Source organism: Carlito syrichta, unplaced genomic scaffold (assembly GCF_000164805.1).
Source record: "Carlito syrichta isolate Samal-C Ts95f unplaced genomic scaffold, Tarsius_syrichta-2.0.1 Scaffold73637, whole genome shotgun sequence".
NCBI classification, from domain to species: Eukaryota; Metazoa; Chordata; class Mammalia; order Primates; family Tarsiidae; genus Carlito; species Carlito syrichta.
Window position 1 is genome coordinate 32,186 of NW_007017733.1, and position 18,291 is coordinate 50,476.

General features: G+C 39.6%; 1 protein-coding gene across 1 annotated transcript in view; it reads right to left on the reverse strand.

Moving 5' to 3' along the window:
* The window catches only part of LOC103255240 (histone lysine demethylase PHF8), a 56,483-nt gene that overhangs the window by 17,702 nt on the left and 20,490 nt on the right, over window positions 1–18,291 (reverse strand). The window contains exon 11 of the mRNA XM_008053212.1: window positions 2,170–2,265. Within this exon, the coding sequence (XP_008051403.1) occupies window positions 2,170–2,265 (96 nt within the window). The remainder of the gene's footprint in view (window positions 1–2,169; window positions 2,266–18,291) is intronic.

Here is an 18,291-nt window from a genome sequence, read left to right on the forward strand (position 1 = left end):
TAGATATTTTGTAGCCATTAAAAATATTATTTATAAACTATTATTATAGGAACACGCTTATGATATAATATCAATTTAAAAGGCCAGATATATTTATTAGTTTTCAATTTTTACAGTCAATGTTTAGTCAATATAGAACATTAATCACAAGATACTGTATATGTTAACAACCTTGATAGCATAAACAAAAAAGTATGGTTCATAGAATGCTGGAAGAGGGTAGAAAAAGTAGGGGCACTAATATCCATATCTTACAAAGTTGGGTAATCAAGAGAGATGAACTAAAAGTTGAAGAAAGGAGAAATAAGATTTGATAAATGAAGAAATGGTGGTATAAACTCTATTATCTTGAATTCTAGAGGTATCTACTACCAGGAAATGAAAACTATGAGGTGATTGGAAGTAGCAGGAAACTGCCGGGAGGGAGGTGGGGAAGTAGGATTAGCAGTAGTGGGAATCTGCGTGGGGAAGAGGGGGGGACACCTCATCAACCAAGGGTACCTGCATAATGAACATTTGTATACCTAACCCTGAATTGTACCCCACATCTTTAAAATAAAAAAAATTAAAAGTTAAAAAAAAAGAGAAAACTATGAGGCTGCCTCTCAAGCATGGGAATGAAAGTAGGGAATGTAGAGGCAGAAAACACTGCTTTTCATCCTAAATTTCTCTATACGATTTGATGTGCTACACATACTACTTTGATTAAAAGGTCCCTCCAAATTTTAAAGTAGTGTATATGATTGTATACACAGTATGATTTCAACAATAAAAAGAAAAAATGTATTGGGAAAAAAACGAGAAGAAAACACGTCAAAATGTTAATAGTAGTTGCTTCTGGGTGGCAGAATTATGGGTGATTTCTTCTTCATAATTCCTTCTATTTTTCAATATTTTCCAAATTTTCTAGTGCACTAATGAGAAAATTTTACTTTGACAGAAGAAAATAAAATCAGAAAATAGGCCTGAATTAAAAAAAAAAAAATTAGCTGATTGACTCACTAAGAGAACACTTCCCAGGAATGCCCTGCTGCCCTACTCTCCCATCCTCAAGCAAACCCCAGAAAGGCTAAATAAAGTTGGATGAGAAGAGCAGGCCCTTTATCTCCTGGGGAACCACAGGTACTGAGATTCCAATGCCCTCTACAGCAGACTGTTGCAGTGATGGCCCTCAGTTTGCTGACACCTCCTTGTATGTATGACCCTTTATAATGTGGCTTTGCAGCTCTCCTCTCAAGAGGTACAATCTGTTGTTTCTTCACCCATGGGATCAGGGTTTGGCCATGTTAACTTGCTTTAGCCAATTGAAAAATAGCAAACATGACACAAGCAAAGGCTTGACAAGTGGTTGCACATTGGGGTGTGTCTTCTCTTGCTGCTAGAAACCCTTCTGCCACTATGTGAACAGGCTTGGGATGACCTCCTGGTAGATGAAAGACCATGGGAGAGAGGCCCTAGCCATCTAAGCCAGGTCCCAGATATCTGAGGGAGATCTTTTGAGACCATACAGCCCCAGTCAAGCTGACCCAGACTACAAGAATAGCTCAGCCAACCTACAGAATCATGAGAAATGATAAACTATTGTTTTAAGTCACTAAGGTTTGAGTAGTTTGTTAAGCAACAACAGCTAAGTGATACACCCTCAATGTGAAAACTATCCAGTCAATTAGATAAAGAAAATTATTTTATCACCCTCTAAATTCCATGTTAACTCAATCTTCCTTCCTCCCTCCCTCCCTCCCTCCCTCCAAGATGGCCTCTTAGTACAGGTGATAGTCCTGGACCTTGTAGAGCTCAACAGTCAACAGAATTTTTCTCCTTGACAATAAAATTCCCGGAGGGCTGGGATGATGGTATAACAATGTTCTCAGAAGCCCTACATACTGCTTGCTGAAATCTGCTCAAGGTCTTGCTCCTTTCATCTCAAGCCAAATAATATCAAAAGCAACATGTTCCATTACTGCTGATTTTGCTGGACTGATTATATAAACTATAGAGTCTTATTAATCATTTTCACTCTAGCACCTAACATGGTGCCTAGCACACAGCAGACACTCAACAAATGAGTGACTCAATCAGGTATTCTGATATTAAATATCCCTCTTACTTCCAGTCTATTTTTTTCCCTGATCACTTTTATAGAGTTTAAGGGACAGTATGTTAAATCACCTTTAGGGCTCCATGGAGCATCATCTGAATTCTTCTTTTTCTTGGGTCGAGATTTCAAAGCGGGGTCATCATCATCAGACTCCAGGGATGGATAGACTGGAGAAGGGAGAGGAGAAAACAGTGTAAATTTAGATTTCATCCAAAAGCATGAAGACAGAATGATACCTACTCCAGCTCCTCCCACTCCCCTATAAGTGTAACCTTCACTTAATCCATATTCAGCTGCAAGAGTCCCTGAATGTGCCACATAAATTTCATGCCTTTCTACTTTGCACCCTTGCTACAAATATCCTTCTCCCTGAATTCACCTAATTCACCCAACGTTTAATAAGTCCATGAGTTACCTTACTTATCCTTCAAAATTCAGCTTTTGATTCACTTCCTACAAGAAGTCTGCCCTCACTCTCCTAATCTGATTCAATTGCCTTTTTCAACATCCCATAGCATCCTGTACATACCTCTACTGGAGTTGTTATATACTATTTAAGAGCTGATTAGTAAATATGTTGCCGCAAATTTACCATGAAGGAAGGAATATGTACTATTTAATTTCATATTAACCCTTTGCACTTGGAGACATCTTGCAGATCACCTACCAGTCACTCAACTATACTTTTTTACAAAATAGTGAAAAACGAATCACTTCATATTAAATAGTACAGCACTGGAACCCATAATTTTATTGTAATGATATTTGGCTTATAATGGAATTTTAGACATCGAGGAATTTATTTATGGCTAAAAGAATCAACATTTTATATCTTATATTTTTCTAATGTGTGAAACAGTCACTGACTTGCATTGCAGGTTCATTGATAAATGTTGTGCATAGTAATTCTTCTGACATCTTCCACCTGATGTTTTTCTACTCCAGCAGACAATGCAGTCTCATTTTCTTCCTCCCGCATTAATAATATGTAATTTATTGTCCAGTCTGTTGTTTGAAGACAATGTGGAAGGCCATACTCGTGATTCCTGAAAACCACTTCTCAACTGATTGATCAGAAGCGTGACAAACTTCAAATGGGACATAGGTTTTTCATTGTTTTTGAATAGAATACTTCAAGGACATACACTTTTGAAAAATTTGCACTTGCATAGGTTTGTCCTATATAATCACCAGCAATCTCTTTATGTCCCTGAGAGAGGACCTTTGAATGGTTTGCTAGATTTACGGTGTCCCCCCAGAGGAGACATCTGAGTACAAAGGGTTAAGGGAGTCTACAAACACAATGAAGAGTAAGTGTTCAGTAACTGTTTACTGTATAAATGAAAAATAAATAGTAAACACTTAATTCACACAAAGGGAACAAAAAGACCAACTAGGCTGAAATGGGACCAAGATTACTAGAACTTCATGATATGAATGGCAAAGCATACATATACAAGTGCTCCATATAACAGAAACACATACAAATACATAGTTTTATCACACTCTCATCCCAGTCCACATGCAACACACATATAGGATTTAACGGGAAGATGGTCTAAAACAGTCCTACTGATGAAGTAAAACTCTTATTGCTGTTAAACTTAGAAGAAAAGCAAAGTAAGAGAGTGAAAACTCCCTCCTCATGACCCCAATCCCACTCCTCCCAATGACTAGCTTCAAATTTCTCTAGAATTCCACTTTATCAAAGGAATCCAGCCTCCTACATCTTTCCGGAAGGGCTTCTTTGTCAAAAAATGAGTCTATTCAACTTTTCCTCCTTGAGTAAAGAGTGAAAAACTCCTGCCTCCTGACTTCTTAAAGAACTTTCATAGCCGGGCTTGGAGGCTCAGCCTGTAATCGCACGCTTTGGGAAGATTGAGGTGAGTGGATTGCCTGATTGCCTGAGGTGAGTGGATTGCCACGGGTCTCCGTGGGCTCGAGACCCGTCTGGGCAACCTGGTGAGACCTCATCTCTACAATAAATCAAAAAAATTAGCCGGGCGTGGTAGCGCACAGCTGTAGTTCCAGTTACTTGGAAGACTGAGGCAGAGAGATCACCGGAACCCAGCAGGTCGAGGCTGTGGTGGCCAGGAGTGTGCCACTGCACTCCAGTCTGGGAGACTGAGTGAGACTCCAACTCAAAAAAAAGAACTTTCAGTTAAGAAAGAGGGATCAAGCCGGGCTCGGTGGCTCAACCTGTAATCCAGCGCCTTTGGGAGGCTGAGGTGAGTGGATTGCCTGAGCCCACGGGTTCGAGACCCGCCTGGGCAGGCAAGACCTCATCTCTACAATAAAATCAAAAAATTAGCCAGGCGTGGTAGCGAGCGCCTATAATTCCGGCTACTCGGAAGGCTGAGGCGGAAGGATCACCGGAGCCCAGCAGGTCGAGGCTACGGTGGTCGGGAGCGGACACTGCACTCCAGTCTGGGCGAAAGAGTGAGACTCCAACTCAAAAAAAAAAAAAAAAAAAAAAAGAGGGATCATTGATTATCCTTAGAAAGACATGACTATTGGTGGTTAAAAAAAAAAAATGTTGTTTGAGGAAGGTCCTAACCCTACTAATCCCAATAGCTGTCAATGCTATTTCACTGGGTTGAAAGGTTTTATCACCTCAAGGAAAGAAGTGTGACAAGGAAGAAAGATTTAGAGCCTCAGGGTCAGATAATTACTTAAAAATCCTCAGCCATTGTCTTTGACTTTGAAATCATGGACTAACTGAGTAGTGACTGAGGAGAATTTCTCTTAAGTCTCAGTATCTTCAACCATAAAATTGAAATAGAAACTACCTGCCTCGTAAAGTTGTGAGAATTAAGAGATAATACGTGCAAAGTAACTTACAAAAGGTTCACGTCTTATTCAAGAAGGGATAAAATGTAGATAATGAACACTGAAAGACATGTTTATATCTGCATATTAAAATATTATTTCAAAGCAATGCTACAAAGGAATAGTAATTAACACAGTGTGACAGTAGCTCATGATAGATATATAGAGCAATGGAATAGAACAGAGCACCCAAAAATAAACTCTCACATATGTGGCCAAATGACTTTTAACAAAGATACCAAGACTACACAATGGTGGAAAGGGCAGTCTCTTCAGCAAATGATAGTTGGAAAGTTAGATGGCTGCACGCAAAAGAATAAAGTTGGATCCTCATTTTACATAACAGACACACATTAAGACCTAAGTGTGAGACCCAAAACTATGAACACCTAGAAGAAGACATAGGGAAAAGTTTCAGAAGACTGAATTTGGTAATGATTTACCAAAAGCACAGGCAACAAAATAAAAATAGACAAATGGAATTATAACAAAGTTAAAAAATGTGTGTATCAAAGGAAACAACAGAGTGAAAGGGCAACCTACTGAATGGGAAAAAATAACTGCAAATCACACACAGATACCTCTCGATTTACGATGAGGTTACATCCTGACAAACTTATCATAAATTGAAAACATCATGCTGGGCACGGTGGTTCACACCTGTAATCCCATCACTTTGGGAGGTTGAGACAAGAGGACTGCCTAACCCCAGGGTTTGAGACCAGCCTGGGCAACATGGGGAGACCTTGTCTCTACAATAAATCAAAAAGTTAGCCAGGTATGGTGGCGCACGCCTGTAGTTCCAGCTACTTGGAAGGCTGAAGTGGAAGGATCGCCTGAACCCAGCAGGTCGAGGGTGCAGTGGCTGTGAGTGTACCACTGCATTCCAGCCTGGGTGACAGAGTGAGACTCCAACTCAAAAAAAAAAAAAAGAAAAGAAAACATCATAAGATGAAAGTTATATTTTCAATTTATGATAGGTTTATCCAGACATAGCCCCATTGTAAGTCTATGAGCATACTGAAGATGTATCACTTTCACACCATCATAAAGTCAAAAGAATAAGTTGGCCAGGCTCGGTGGCTTAGCCTGTAACCCCGCACCTTTGGGAGGCTAAGGTGAGTGGATTGCCTGAGTCCGCGGGTTCGAGACCCGCCTGAGCAACTTGGCGAGACCTCATCTCTACAATAAATCAAAAATTAGCTGGGCGTGGTAGCGTGTGCCTGTAGTTCCAGCTACTTGGAAGGCTGAGGCAGAAGGATCGCTGGAGCCCAGCAGGTCGAGGCTGCGGTGGCCGGGAGCGGCCACTGCACTCCAGTCTGGGCGACAGAGTGAGACTCCAACTCAAAAAAAAAAAAAGAATAAGTTGAACCATCATAGGTCAAGGACCAACAATATAGATAAGGGGTTAATATGCAGAACATATAAGGAACTTCTACAACTCAATAACAACAACAAAAAACAAATAACCCAAACAAAAAATGGGCAAAGGATATGAATAGATAGATATTTTTCTAAAGAAGATATACAAATGGCCAAAGGGCATAGTAAAAGATGCTCAACATCACTAAACATTACGGAAATGCAAATAAACCACAATGAGCTATCACTTCATACCCATCAGTGTGGCTACTATCAAAAGAAAATAACAAGTGTAGGCAAGGATACAGAGAAGTTAGAAACCTTATACACTGTTTGTGGTCATGTAAAATGGTATATAGCCCATTAAGAAAAACAGCATGAAGGGTCCTCAAAAAACTAAAAATAGAATTACTATATGATCCAGCAATCCTACTTATTTCTGGGTATAGGATTCAAAGCAAGATCTCAAAGAGATAATTTCACACCCATATTCATTGCAGCATTATTCAAAATAGCCAAGAGGTAGAAGCAACCCAAATGTCCAACAGGTAAATAGATTTTTTTAAATGTGGTGTGTACATACAATGGAATGTATGCAGCCTTAAGAAAGGAAATCCTGTCACATTCTACAACATGGATTAACCTTGCGGAAATTATGCTTTAAAAAAAAAAGGCCAGTAATGAAAGAACAAATACTATATGATTCCATTCATATGAAATATTCAGCATCTTCACCCATAGTCAAAATCAAAGAAACAGAAAATAGAAAGGCGATGACCAATTGTTGGGGGAAGGAATTAGTGTCTACTGGGTACAGAGTTTCAGTGTTGGAAGATGAAAAAGTTCTAGAGATCTGTTGCACAACAATGTGATTATCCCCCCCCCTTTTTAAAGTAGAAGTCTCACTCTGTTGCCCAGGTTGGAGTGCAGTGGCACATTCACAGCCACCGCAGCCTCGACCTGCTGGGCTCAGGTGATCCTTCACCTCAGCCTTTCAAACAGCTGGAACCATAGGTGTGTGCCACCACCACACCCAGCTAACTTTTTGATTTATTGAGGAGGCAAGGTCTTACCAAGTTGCCCAAGCTGGGTTCAGGCAATCCTCTCGCCTCTGCCTCCCAAAGTGCTGGGATTACAGGTGTGAGCCACCACACCCGGCTATGATTATCCTTAACAGTACTAAACTGTACACTTAAAAATGGTTATGATGGTAAATTTAATGGTGTATGCTTTTTACCACAACACCACCACCACACACACACACACACACACACACACACACACAGTGAGGGGTGGGGGAAGAGGAAAGGAGTGACAGCACTGATAAGGGAGGAATAGGGAGCTCCAGCCTGGGTGACGGAGTGAGACTCCAACTCAAAAAAAAAAAAAAAAGAAAGAAAGAAATGCTAAGAAAAATCCTTCTGATTGAAATGAAAAGAGGTAGAGAGTAATTCAAAGTCAAAGAAGGGAATTAAGAACACCAGTAAAGGTTAAACCTACAGGGATAAATGTACTTTCCAACTCCTATTTATTTCTTACATGATTAAAGAATAAATGGATAAAACAATTAACTATAAATCTATGTAAACAGAAACACAATGCATAAAAAAATGTAATTTGTGATGAAAAAAACACCAGAAAAGCAGTGGAACTGTATAGGAGCAGAGTGTGTATGCTATGGAAGCTAAATGGCATAAATTTAAACTATACCATTACAAAGTCAGGATGTTAAATGTAATCCCTAGAGTAATCATTATGAAAATAACTAAAAAATATAAAAAGGAAATGAGAAGTGAATCAAATTTGTACACTACAAAAATCGACTAAACACAAAAGAAAGAAGTAATGAAGGACTGAGAACCCAAAAAGATATAAGATATACAGAAAACAAGTAGTAAAATAGCAAAGTAAGTCCTTTCTTACCAGTAATCACTTTAAATGCAAATAAGTTCACCAATTAAAAGGTAGAGATTGGCAGAATACACTGAAAACCTGATACAACTGTAAAATGTCTACAAGAGACATACATTAGATTCATAACAAACCACTAAGTTGAAAGTGAAAGACTGGAAAAAGATACTCCATGCAAATAGTAACCAAAAAGGGAGTTGAGGTGGCTATACTAATATTTGACAAAATAGGCTTTCAGTCAAAAATTATTACAGAAGGTAAAGAATGGCACTGTATATTAATAAAATGGTCAATCCATCAAGAACATACAATTATAAACAATATACACTCAACAACAGAGTCTCAAAATATATTATGCAAATACTGACAAAATTAAAGAGAGAAGCAGAGTTCTACTATAGTTAAAGAGTTCAATATCCTACTTTCAACAGTGAATAAAACATGCAGAGAGAAGATAAATAAGAGAAAAGATTACTTGAATAACACTAAAGCCTAACACTATAACACGCAACAGACATGTCCAAAGAGGGCCGAACACATATTTTCCTCAAGGGCACATGAAACATTCTTCAGGACAGACCATATATTAGGCTACAAAGCAAGTCTTAATAAAATTTAAAAGACTGAAATCATATAAAGTATCTTCTCCAAGCCGGGCTCAGTGGTTCAGCCTGTAATCCCACGCCTTCGGGAGGCTGAGGTGAGTGGATTGCCTGAGCCCGCGGGTTCGAGACCCGCCTGGGCAGGCGAGACCTCATCTCTACAATAAAATAAAAAAATTAGCCGGGCGTGGTAGCGCATGCCTGTAATTCCAGCCACTTGGAAGGCTGAGGCGGAAGGATCGCCAGAGCCCAGCAGGTCAAGGCTGTGGTGGCCGGGAGCAGCCACTGCACTCCAGTCTGGGCGACTCCAACTGGAGTGAGACTCCAACTCAAAAAAAAAAAGTATCTTCTCCAAATACAATGGATTAAGATTAGAAATCAATAACAGAAGGAAAAATAAATTTACAAATAGAAAGAAATTAAACAACACATGCTGCAACAGATAATTGGTCAAAGAAGAAATCACAATTGTGACTAGAAAAACTTTGAGATAAAATGAAAAAAGCAAAACAAACCAAAGCTTATGGCATAGAGCAGAAGCAGTGCTCAGAGAGATAACAGTGAACACCTACATTTAAAAAAGAGAGTTCAAATCAGTAAAGTAACTTGACACCTTAAGAACCTAGACTCAAAAACAGAACCAAACACTGCATGTTCTCATTCATATGTGGGAGCTAAATGGTCACAAAGATGGAAATAATAGATACTGGGGGCACCAATAAGGGGAGAAGGGGGAGGGAGGTTAAGGTTCAGAAACTACCTACATGGCACAATGTTCACTACCTGGGAATGGGTCACCTGAGACCCAATCCCCACCACTACACAATATGTCTATGTAACAAATATATACGTGTACCTCCTGAATCTAAAATAAAAAGAAAAAAAGATTAAATGAAACCAAAGCTAACAGAAGAAAGGAAATAATAATGATTAGAGTGGAGATAAATACAGAATAGAAAGAAAAAATAAACTCAAAGCAATTTCTTGATAATATCAACAAAATTGGCAAGTATTTCAACTAAACTAACAAAGAAAAAAAAAACGAAGACACAAGTACCTAAAATCAGAAATGAAAGTGGGGACATTATTGAAGACCATATAGAAATAAAAAGGATTATAAGATAATATTATCAACAACTGTATGCTCACAAATCAGATAATCTATACGAAACAGAAAAATTTCCAAAATACAGAAATCACTTAAACTAACTTAAAAAGAAATAACAAGTACAGAGATTGAATCAAAAAACATCCAACAAAGAGAATTCCAGGACCAGATAACTTCACTGGGAACATTCTTCCAAACATGTAAAGATGAATTAATAACAATCCTTTTCAAACTCTTCCAAAAGACAGAAGAGGAAAGAATACATCTTAACTCATTCTCTGAGGCCAGCATTACCCTGATACCAAAACCAGAAAAGGACACTACCAAAAAATAAAACCTGAAATAATGCCAAGCATGTTCTCTGACCACAGTCAAACTAGACTAGAAAGCAATAACAGAAAGATAACTAGAATATCTCTAACACTTGAAAATTAAACATACTTTAAAATAATCCATGGATCAAAGAAAAGACTTCAAAGAAAAACAAAAGATTTTAACTAAATGAAAATGAAAAAGCAACATATAAAATTGGGGGAATGCAACTGCAGCACTGCTTAGAGGGAAATTCACAGCATTAAATGTTTGCATTAGAAATGTAAAATGTCTCACAAAAAAGGAATCATTACAACTGATACCACAAAAACACAAAGGATCATTAAAGAATACTATGAACAACTATATGCCAACAAATTGGAAAACCCAGAAGAAAATGATAAATTCCTGGACACGTACAACCTACCAGAACAGAGCCATGAAGAAACAGAAAATCTAAACAAACCAATAACGAGTAACAAGATCAAAGAAGTAATAAAAAATTTCCTAACAAAAGCCCAGAACCTGATGGATTCACTGCTGAATTTTATCAAACATTTAAAGGACACCAATTCTACTCAAACTCAAAAAACTGAAAAGGAGGGAACAATTCCACGAAACTCATTCTATGATGCCAGCAATACCCTGATACCAAAACCAGACAAAGACAGAACAAACAAATGAAACTACAGGCCAGCCGGGCTCGGTGGCTCAGTCTGTAATCCCATGCCTTAGGAGGCTGAGGTGAGTGAATTGCCTGAGCCTGCGGGTTCGACACCCGCCTGGGCAACTTGGCGAGACCTCATCTCTACAATAAAGTAAAAAAAAAAAATTAGCCGGGTGTGGTAGCGCGCGCCTGTAGTTCCAGCTACTTGGAAGGCTGAGGCGGAAGGATCGCAGGAGCCCAGTAGGTCGAAGCTGCGGTGGCCGGGAGGGGCCACTGCACTCCAGTCTGGGCAACAGAGTGAGACTCCAACTCCAAAAAAAAAAAAAAAAAAGAAACTACAGGCCAATAACCCTGATGAAGAACGCAGATGCAAAAATTTACAACAAAATACTAGTAAACAGAACTCAACAACACGTTAAAAAGATCTTGTACCATGATCAAGGGGGATTCATCCCAGAAACCCAAGGATGGTACAACATACACAAATCAATAAATGTGATTCAGCACATCAACAGAATCAAGGACAAAAACTATATGATCATTTCCATAGATATTGGAAAAGCATTTGATAAAATTCAACATCATAAAAATCCACAACATAGTGGATATAGAAGTAACATACCTCAACACAGTAAAGGCCATATGTGACAAGCCCACACCTAATATGCAGAATGGGGAAAAGCTAAAAGCCTTTCCACAAAGATATGGAACAAAATAAGGATGCCCACTTCTACCATTTTTATTAAACATAGTACTGGAAGTCTTAGCCAGAGCAATTAGGCAAGAGAAAGGACATCCAAACTGGAAAGGAAGAAGTCAAATTATACTTGTTTGCAGATGACATGATTTTATATTACTCAATAACAACAACAAAAATTCCATTTAAAAATGAGAACAGACATTTCTCAAAAAAGAAGACATACTAAATGGCCAACATTTATATGAAAAAATGTTCAACATCACTAACCACCAGGGAAATGCAAGTCAAAACAATTCAAAACCACAATGAGACAGTATCTCACCCCAGTTGGAATGGGTACAAAAAGACCAAAAACAAAACAAATGCTAGCTAGGATACACAGAAAGGGGAATACTTTTACATTGGTGGTGGGAATGTAAGGTACTATGGCCATTATGGAAAATAGTATGGCGGGTCCTCAAAAAACTAAAAACAGGAACTACCATACAATCCCACAATCTGACAGATATATAGGCAAAAGAAAGAAAATCAATATATCAAGGAGATATCTGCACTCCCATGTTTATTACAGCACTACTCACAATAGCCAAGATACAGAATCATCCTAAGTGTCCATCAACAGATTCATGGATAAAGAAAATGAGGTATATGTACAAAATGGAATATTATTCAGTCACATAAATGAATGAAATCCTGTCACTTAGAGCAAAATGAATGGAACTGGAAGTAGCTATGTCACATGAAATAAGTCAGGCATAGAAGGCCAAATATTGCATGTTCTCACTCACATATGGGAGCTAAAAAGGTAGATCTCATGGAGGGAGAGAGTAGATGGTGGTTACCAGAGGCTGGGAAGTAAAAGGGTGTGGGTGGAATGAAAAGAAGTTGATTAATGGGTACAAAAACACAGTCACATTGTAGAAATAAGTCATAATATTCAGTACTACGGTAGGGAAATTATAGTTAATTATAGCTATATTATAGTCAAAATATTACATACAGCATAATTCCTTTATATGACATTCTGGCAAAGGCAAAATCACAGTGATAGAAAACAGATCAATAGTTGCAAAGGATTAGGAAAAGAGTGAGGAAGTGACTACAAAAGGGGTAGTAACATAAGGATGCCTAGGGGGGTGATAAAAGTATTCTGTATCCTGATTATGGAGGATGTAAGAATCGAAACGTGCATACAAAAAAAAGCCCATTTTACTTCATGTTAATTATAAAAATAAAAGTTTAAAAACTCTTTATCAAAAAGCAGATTGAAAATAAATCAGAACTTTCAATTCGAGAAGTTGGACAAAGAACATTTAAAAAGGAGAAAAAGGCTGGGTAAATTGGCTCACGCCTGTAATTCCAGCACTTTGGGAGGCAGAGGTGAGAGGACTGCCCAAGCCCAGGGGCTTGAGACCAGCCCAGGCAGTCTGGTGAGACCTCATCTCTAAAATAAATCAAGAAAAATTAGCTGGGCATGGTGGGCAAGTAATTCTAACTACTTGGAAGGCTGAGGCAGAAAGATCGCCTGAGCCCAGCAGGTCGAGGTTGCAGCAGCAATGAGCCTGCCAATACATTGCCAGCCTGGGCAACAGAGTGAGACTCCGACTCAAAAAAAAAAAAGGGGGAGGGGGGGGGGAAGCATCCAAAATAAAGAAAATAGCAAACAAATACCAAACATTAAAGATAAGCAATAAAAAAACTAGTTTTTTAAAAAGCTGGCAATCAAATAAACTAGACAAACTACTTGTTCAACACCATGACCAAGTAGAGCTAATCTCAAGAAAATGTCTTGTCAAAATTAGTAACTCTATTAATGTAAATCACTGTATTAGCAAATTAACAAAGAAAAACTATGCATTTTTGTTAAAAGATGCCAAAAAATTTTCTGATAAAACTTAATACCACTCATAATTTTAAAACAAATGAAACTCTTTCAAACTAGAGATAGAGACTCCCCTGAAATCTATAAGAATATTCTATCAGAGGCCTACATATTGTGGATAAACACTGGTAGCATTCCTTTTAAAGTCTGAAACAGTTCATAAATGTCTCCATCACCACTATGACTCAACACCACAATAAAACTAAAAAAGCTAGAGGTATGAATACTGGAAAGAAAGGGGATGTTGTAGGCTGAACTGTGTCTCCCTAAAATTCCTATTTTGAAGCCCTAGCCCCTAGTATTCAGAATGTGACTGTATTTAGACATAGAGCCTTTAAAGAAATAATGAAGTTAAAATGAGACCATTAGGGTGGACCTTAATTCAGTGTAACTTGTAATCTTATAAGAGGAGACTGAGAGACACACAGAGAGACATCAGGGGTATGTGTGCAAAGAGGGCTGATCATGTGAAGACAAGTAAGGAGGAGGCCATCTGCAAGTCAAGGAGAGAACCCTCAGGAGAAACCAACCCTACTGACACCTTAATCTTGAACTTCCAGCCTCCAGAACTGTGAGGAAATAACTTTCTATTGTGTAAGCCACCCAGTCTGTGGTAGTTTGTTATAGCAGTCCTACCAATACAGGGCACACAGATAATCTACCTCAGGAACTCAAGACAATTAACTGACAAATAAATAGAATGAATACGAATATAGTAAGGCAGTCCAACACAGAATCAGTATGGAAAACACAAACTATTTTCCTTCATATTAACTACAGCCAATTGGAAAATGTAATACATAAAGAAGCTACTTTTAATAAAAACTGGAAAAAAATACCTAGGGATACATTGGAGAAGAAATAAACCAAAGAAGAGATATATAAGAACTGAATAAATGGACAGATAGACCATGTTTGAAGACAAAAAGATGGTCTGTTTCGTGACGTTCATACCCAAAAGGTAGATAGGGGAATGATGTCAATGCTGTCTAGAAGTTGCACCAGTTCAAGAAAAATTTTACCTGCATGTTGCTTTAAACTAATCAATCAGTGGTAGACTTCCTCACAATATAGGGAAAGCCTTAATAACATATGAATAGCCAGGTTCGGTGGCTTTGGAAGGCCCGTGCCTTTGGGAGGCTGAGGTGAGTGGATTGCCTGAGCCCACGGGTTCGAGACCCGCCTGGGCAACTTGGCGAGACCTCATCTCTACAATAAATCAATAAATCAAAAATTAGCCAGGTGTGGTAGCACGCGCCTGTAGTTCCAGCTACTTGGAAGGCTGAGGCGGAAAGATCGCCGGAGTCCAGCAGGTCAAGGCTGCGGTGGCCGGGAGTGGCCACTGCACTCCAGTCTGGGCGACAGGGTGAGACTCCAATTCAAAATAAATAAATAAATAAATAAATAACATATGAATACATGCAGACAAAAGCTAAAAATATTCCTAAAGTGTCTCCTATCAGGGAGGGCAAATGGTGACTGTTTTTTACAAAATTGAATTCTGGTAGGACAGGAGGCTAGCTGAGAGAGCAGATGAAGAAGTTGCAAAGATACTTCCTCCTCTGTGTTTTTTTCCTTTAAAAAATATAAGGACTGGCCAGGCTCGGTGGTTCAGCCTATAATCCCGCGCCTTTGGGAGGCTGAGGTGAGTGGATTGCCTGAGTGCGCGGGTTCGAGACCCGCCTGGGCAGCAAGACCTCATCTCTACAATAAATCAAAAAATCAGCCGGGCGTGGTAGGGCGTGCCTGTAATTCCGGCTACTCGGAAGGCTGAGGCAGAAGGATCGCCAGAGCCCAGGAGGCCGAGGCTGCGGTGGCCGGGAGCGGCTACTGCACTCCAGTCTGGGTGACTGAGTGAGACTCCAACTCAAAAAAAATATATATATATCTAAGGACTAAGACTATAGCTTTAAAGGATCATTTCTATAGTTTGTTACTAGAGAAGTTTCTCTGATAGTGTAGGCCAATATATATATATATATATATTTTCTAGGCCCCTGATCAGATTTTAATTTGATAAAGCTGGTATATATTTTAGGCAAATGTCCTTAAGAACCCACATCTGGGTCAGGAGTGGTGGCTCATATCTATAATTCCAGCACTTTGGGAGGCCAAAGCGAGAGAATCTCTTGAGCCCATAAGTTTGAGACCAGCCTGGGCAACACAGTAAGACCTCACCTCTACAAAAAATGCAAAAATTAGTCAGGCATGGTAACTCATGCCTGTAGTCCCAGCTACTGGGGAGGCTGAGGTGGGAGGATCACTTGAGCCCAGGAGGTTGAGGCTGCAGTGAGCCGGGATCATGCCACTGCATTCTAGCATGGGCAATAAAGTGAGACCATGTCTCAAAAAAAAAAAAAAAAAAAATCACTACCTGGAAGGAGGAAGCCTGTGTCCAGAGCTTAAGGATATAGAGGATCAAGCCAGGCTCGATGGCTCAGCCTGTAATTCCACGCTTTGGGAGGCTGAGGTGAGTAGATTGCCTGAGCCTGCGGGTTCGAGACTCGCCTGGGCAACTTGGTGAGACCTCGTCTCTACAATAAATCAAAAAAATCAGCCGGGCGTGGTAGCGCGCGCCTGTAGTTCCAGCTACTTGGAAGGCTGAGGCAGAAGGATCGCTGGAGGCTGCGGTGTCTGGGAGTGGCCACTGAACTCCAGTCTGGGCGACGGAGTGAGACTCCAACTCAAAAAAAAAAAAAAAAAAGGATATAGAGGATCCACCAACTGTGATACTGGGTGCAAATGCCAGTGGGCTCCAACTGGGTGAGGATTATTGTTAGGACTGCTATTATTTAGGTCAGTATTTTGGCTTCAAAATCACATCGATTTTGAGAGATGGGGCCCTAATTTATTTTCTTATATGCCCTATTATTTTTTAGTATACAAACTGTCAAGGCACGAGGTTCTTCAGGAAAGCATACAGCCCTGTTACAGCAAAAAGGCCTTTGATGAGAGATGTTAGTCTCCGTAAATTAATCTACAAATGTCATGCAACCCTGATAAAAAAAAATCCCTTCAACCCAACGGGTGTTGTATTCCCTAGCAGGACTTTTTTATGGAATTTGACAAGCTGATTCTAAAATTCATCTCGCATAGAAAAAGCTAGATAGCAGTCTCAAAATTCTGGAAAAATAAGAACTAGTAGGGAGGCTTCTACTTGTTAAGCTGCCTTCTAAGTGTCGCTGGGCAAAGCAGGTAGGAAAAGGAGGAAGCAAAGGCTGGCTGAGTGAGCTGTTCTGAGACAACTTGGTTGTAGGTCATTATTGGCTGCTGAAGGTAGGGCGGGTGGTCAGGGGAACTTGGCAGGTCCCTAAGACCAATCACAGCTTAGCTCAGAGATGAGGGGCTTGCTGAACATCTGTATTCTCCTCAGGTCCCAAGCAAGGTCTGTAGAGGGAATCTGCTCTACCAGAAACAAGGTCTATACTACCTAACCTACACAGTATTGCCACAGGAATAGACAAATTGATTTTATGGAACAGAATAACATTAATAATATCTAACACATAGTATTCAACATGTGCTAGGCAACATTTTAACTGCTTTATATATATTTATTTAATCCTCACAACAACCGATGATATAGGTACTATTATCACAGACAGATTAACTGGCTTGTTGAAAGTTACACAGTTATTAAGGCATAGAACTGGGACTAGAGTGAGAAACAAATCCACATATATATGGGAATTTAGTTTATGAAAAAAGTAGAACTTCAAATTGGAGATAATGAGAAACTAGTCAATAAATGGTGTTGGGGTAGTGACTATTTATGTGGAAAAAATAAAGTTGGATTCTTACCTCTCACAATTCAGAAAGCTTAATTTTAGATAAAAAGCTAGAATCTTAACTCCTATAAGTTTGAGGTGAAAATATAAGGTCTTCTTAATCAAAACATAAAACAGACCAGGCATGGTGGCTCACACTTATAATCCCAGCAATTTGGGAGGCCAAGGTGGGAGGATGACTTGAGGCCAGAAGTTCAAGACCAGCTTAGGCAACATAGCAAGACTCCATCTCTATAAAAAATTTAAAAATTAGCTAGGCATAGTGGCATGCACCTGTAGTCCCACCTACTCAGAAGGCTGAGGTGGGAGGATCACCTGAGCCCAGGAGTTGGAGGTTGCAGTGAGCTATGATCACGCCACTGCACTCCAGCCTGGGCACCAGGGCATGACCCTGGGGCCAAAATAAAATAAAATACAAAAAACTATAAAAACCTGATAAAGATGACTATGTAAAAACTGAAATCTTCTACATGCTAAAAAAACACCATAAATATTTTTCCATATATAAAAATACTCCAACCCAGAATATATTATATAAAGAAGTCCTACAAATTAATAAGAAAAACAAACATCACAATAGAAAAATGGGTGACAGCTACTGAGGAGTCTGAGGTGAAAGGACTGCCTGAACCCAGGAGGTCAAGGCCTTGGTGAGCTGTTATCATGCCACTGCACTCCAGCCTGGGCCAGAGCAAGACACTAACTCAAAAATAAAAAAAATTAAAAACGAGTGAAAGACTGAATAGATAATTCACAGAAAAACAATAGTCAATAACATATAAAACACACAGAGGCGTGTAATCCCGCGCCTTTGGGAGGCTGAGGTGAGTGGATTGCCTGAGCCCGCGGGTTCAAGACCCGCCTGGGCAGCGAGACCTCATCTTTACAATAAATCAAAAAATCAGCCGGGCGTGGTAGCGCGCGCCTGTAATTCCGGCTACTCGGAAGGCTGAGGTGGAAGAATCGCCGGAGCCCAGCAAGTGAGGCTGCGGTGGCCGGGAGCGGCCACTTCACTCCAGTCTGGGTGACAGA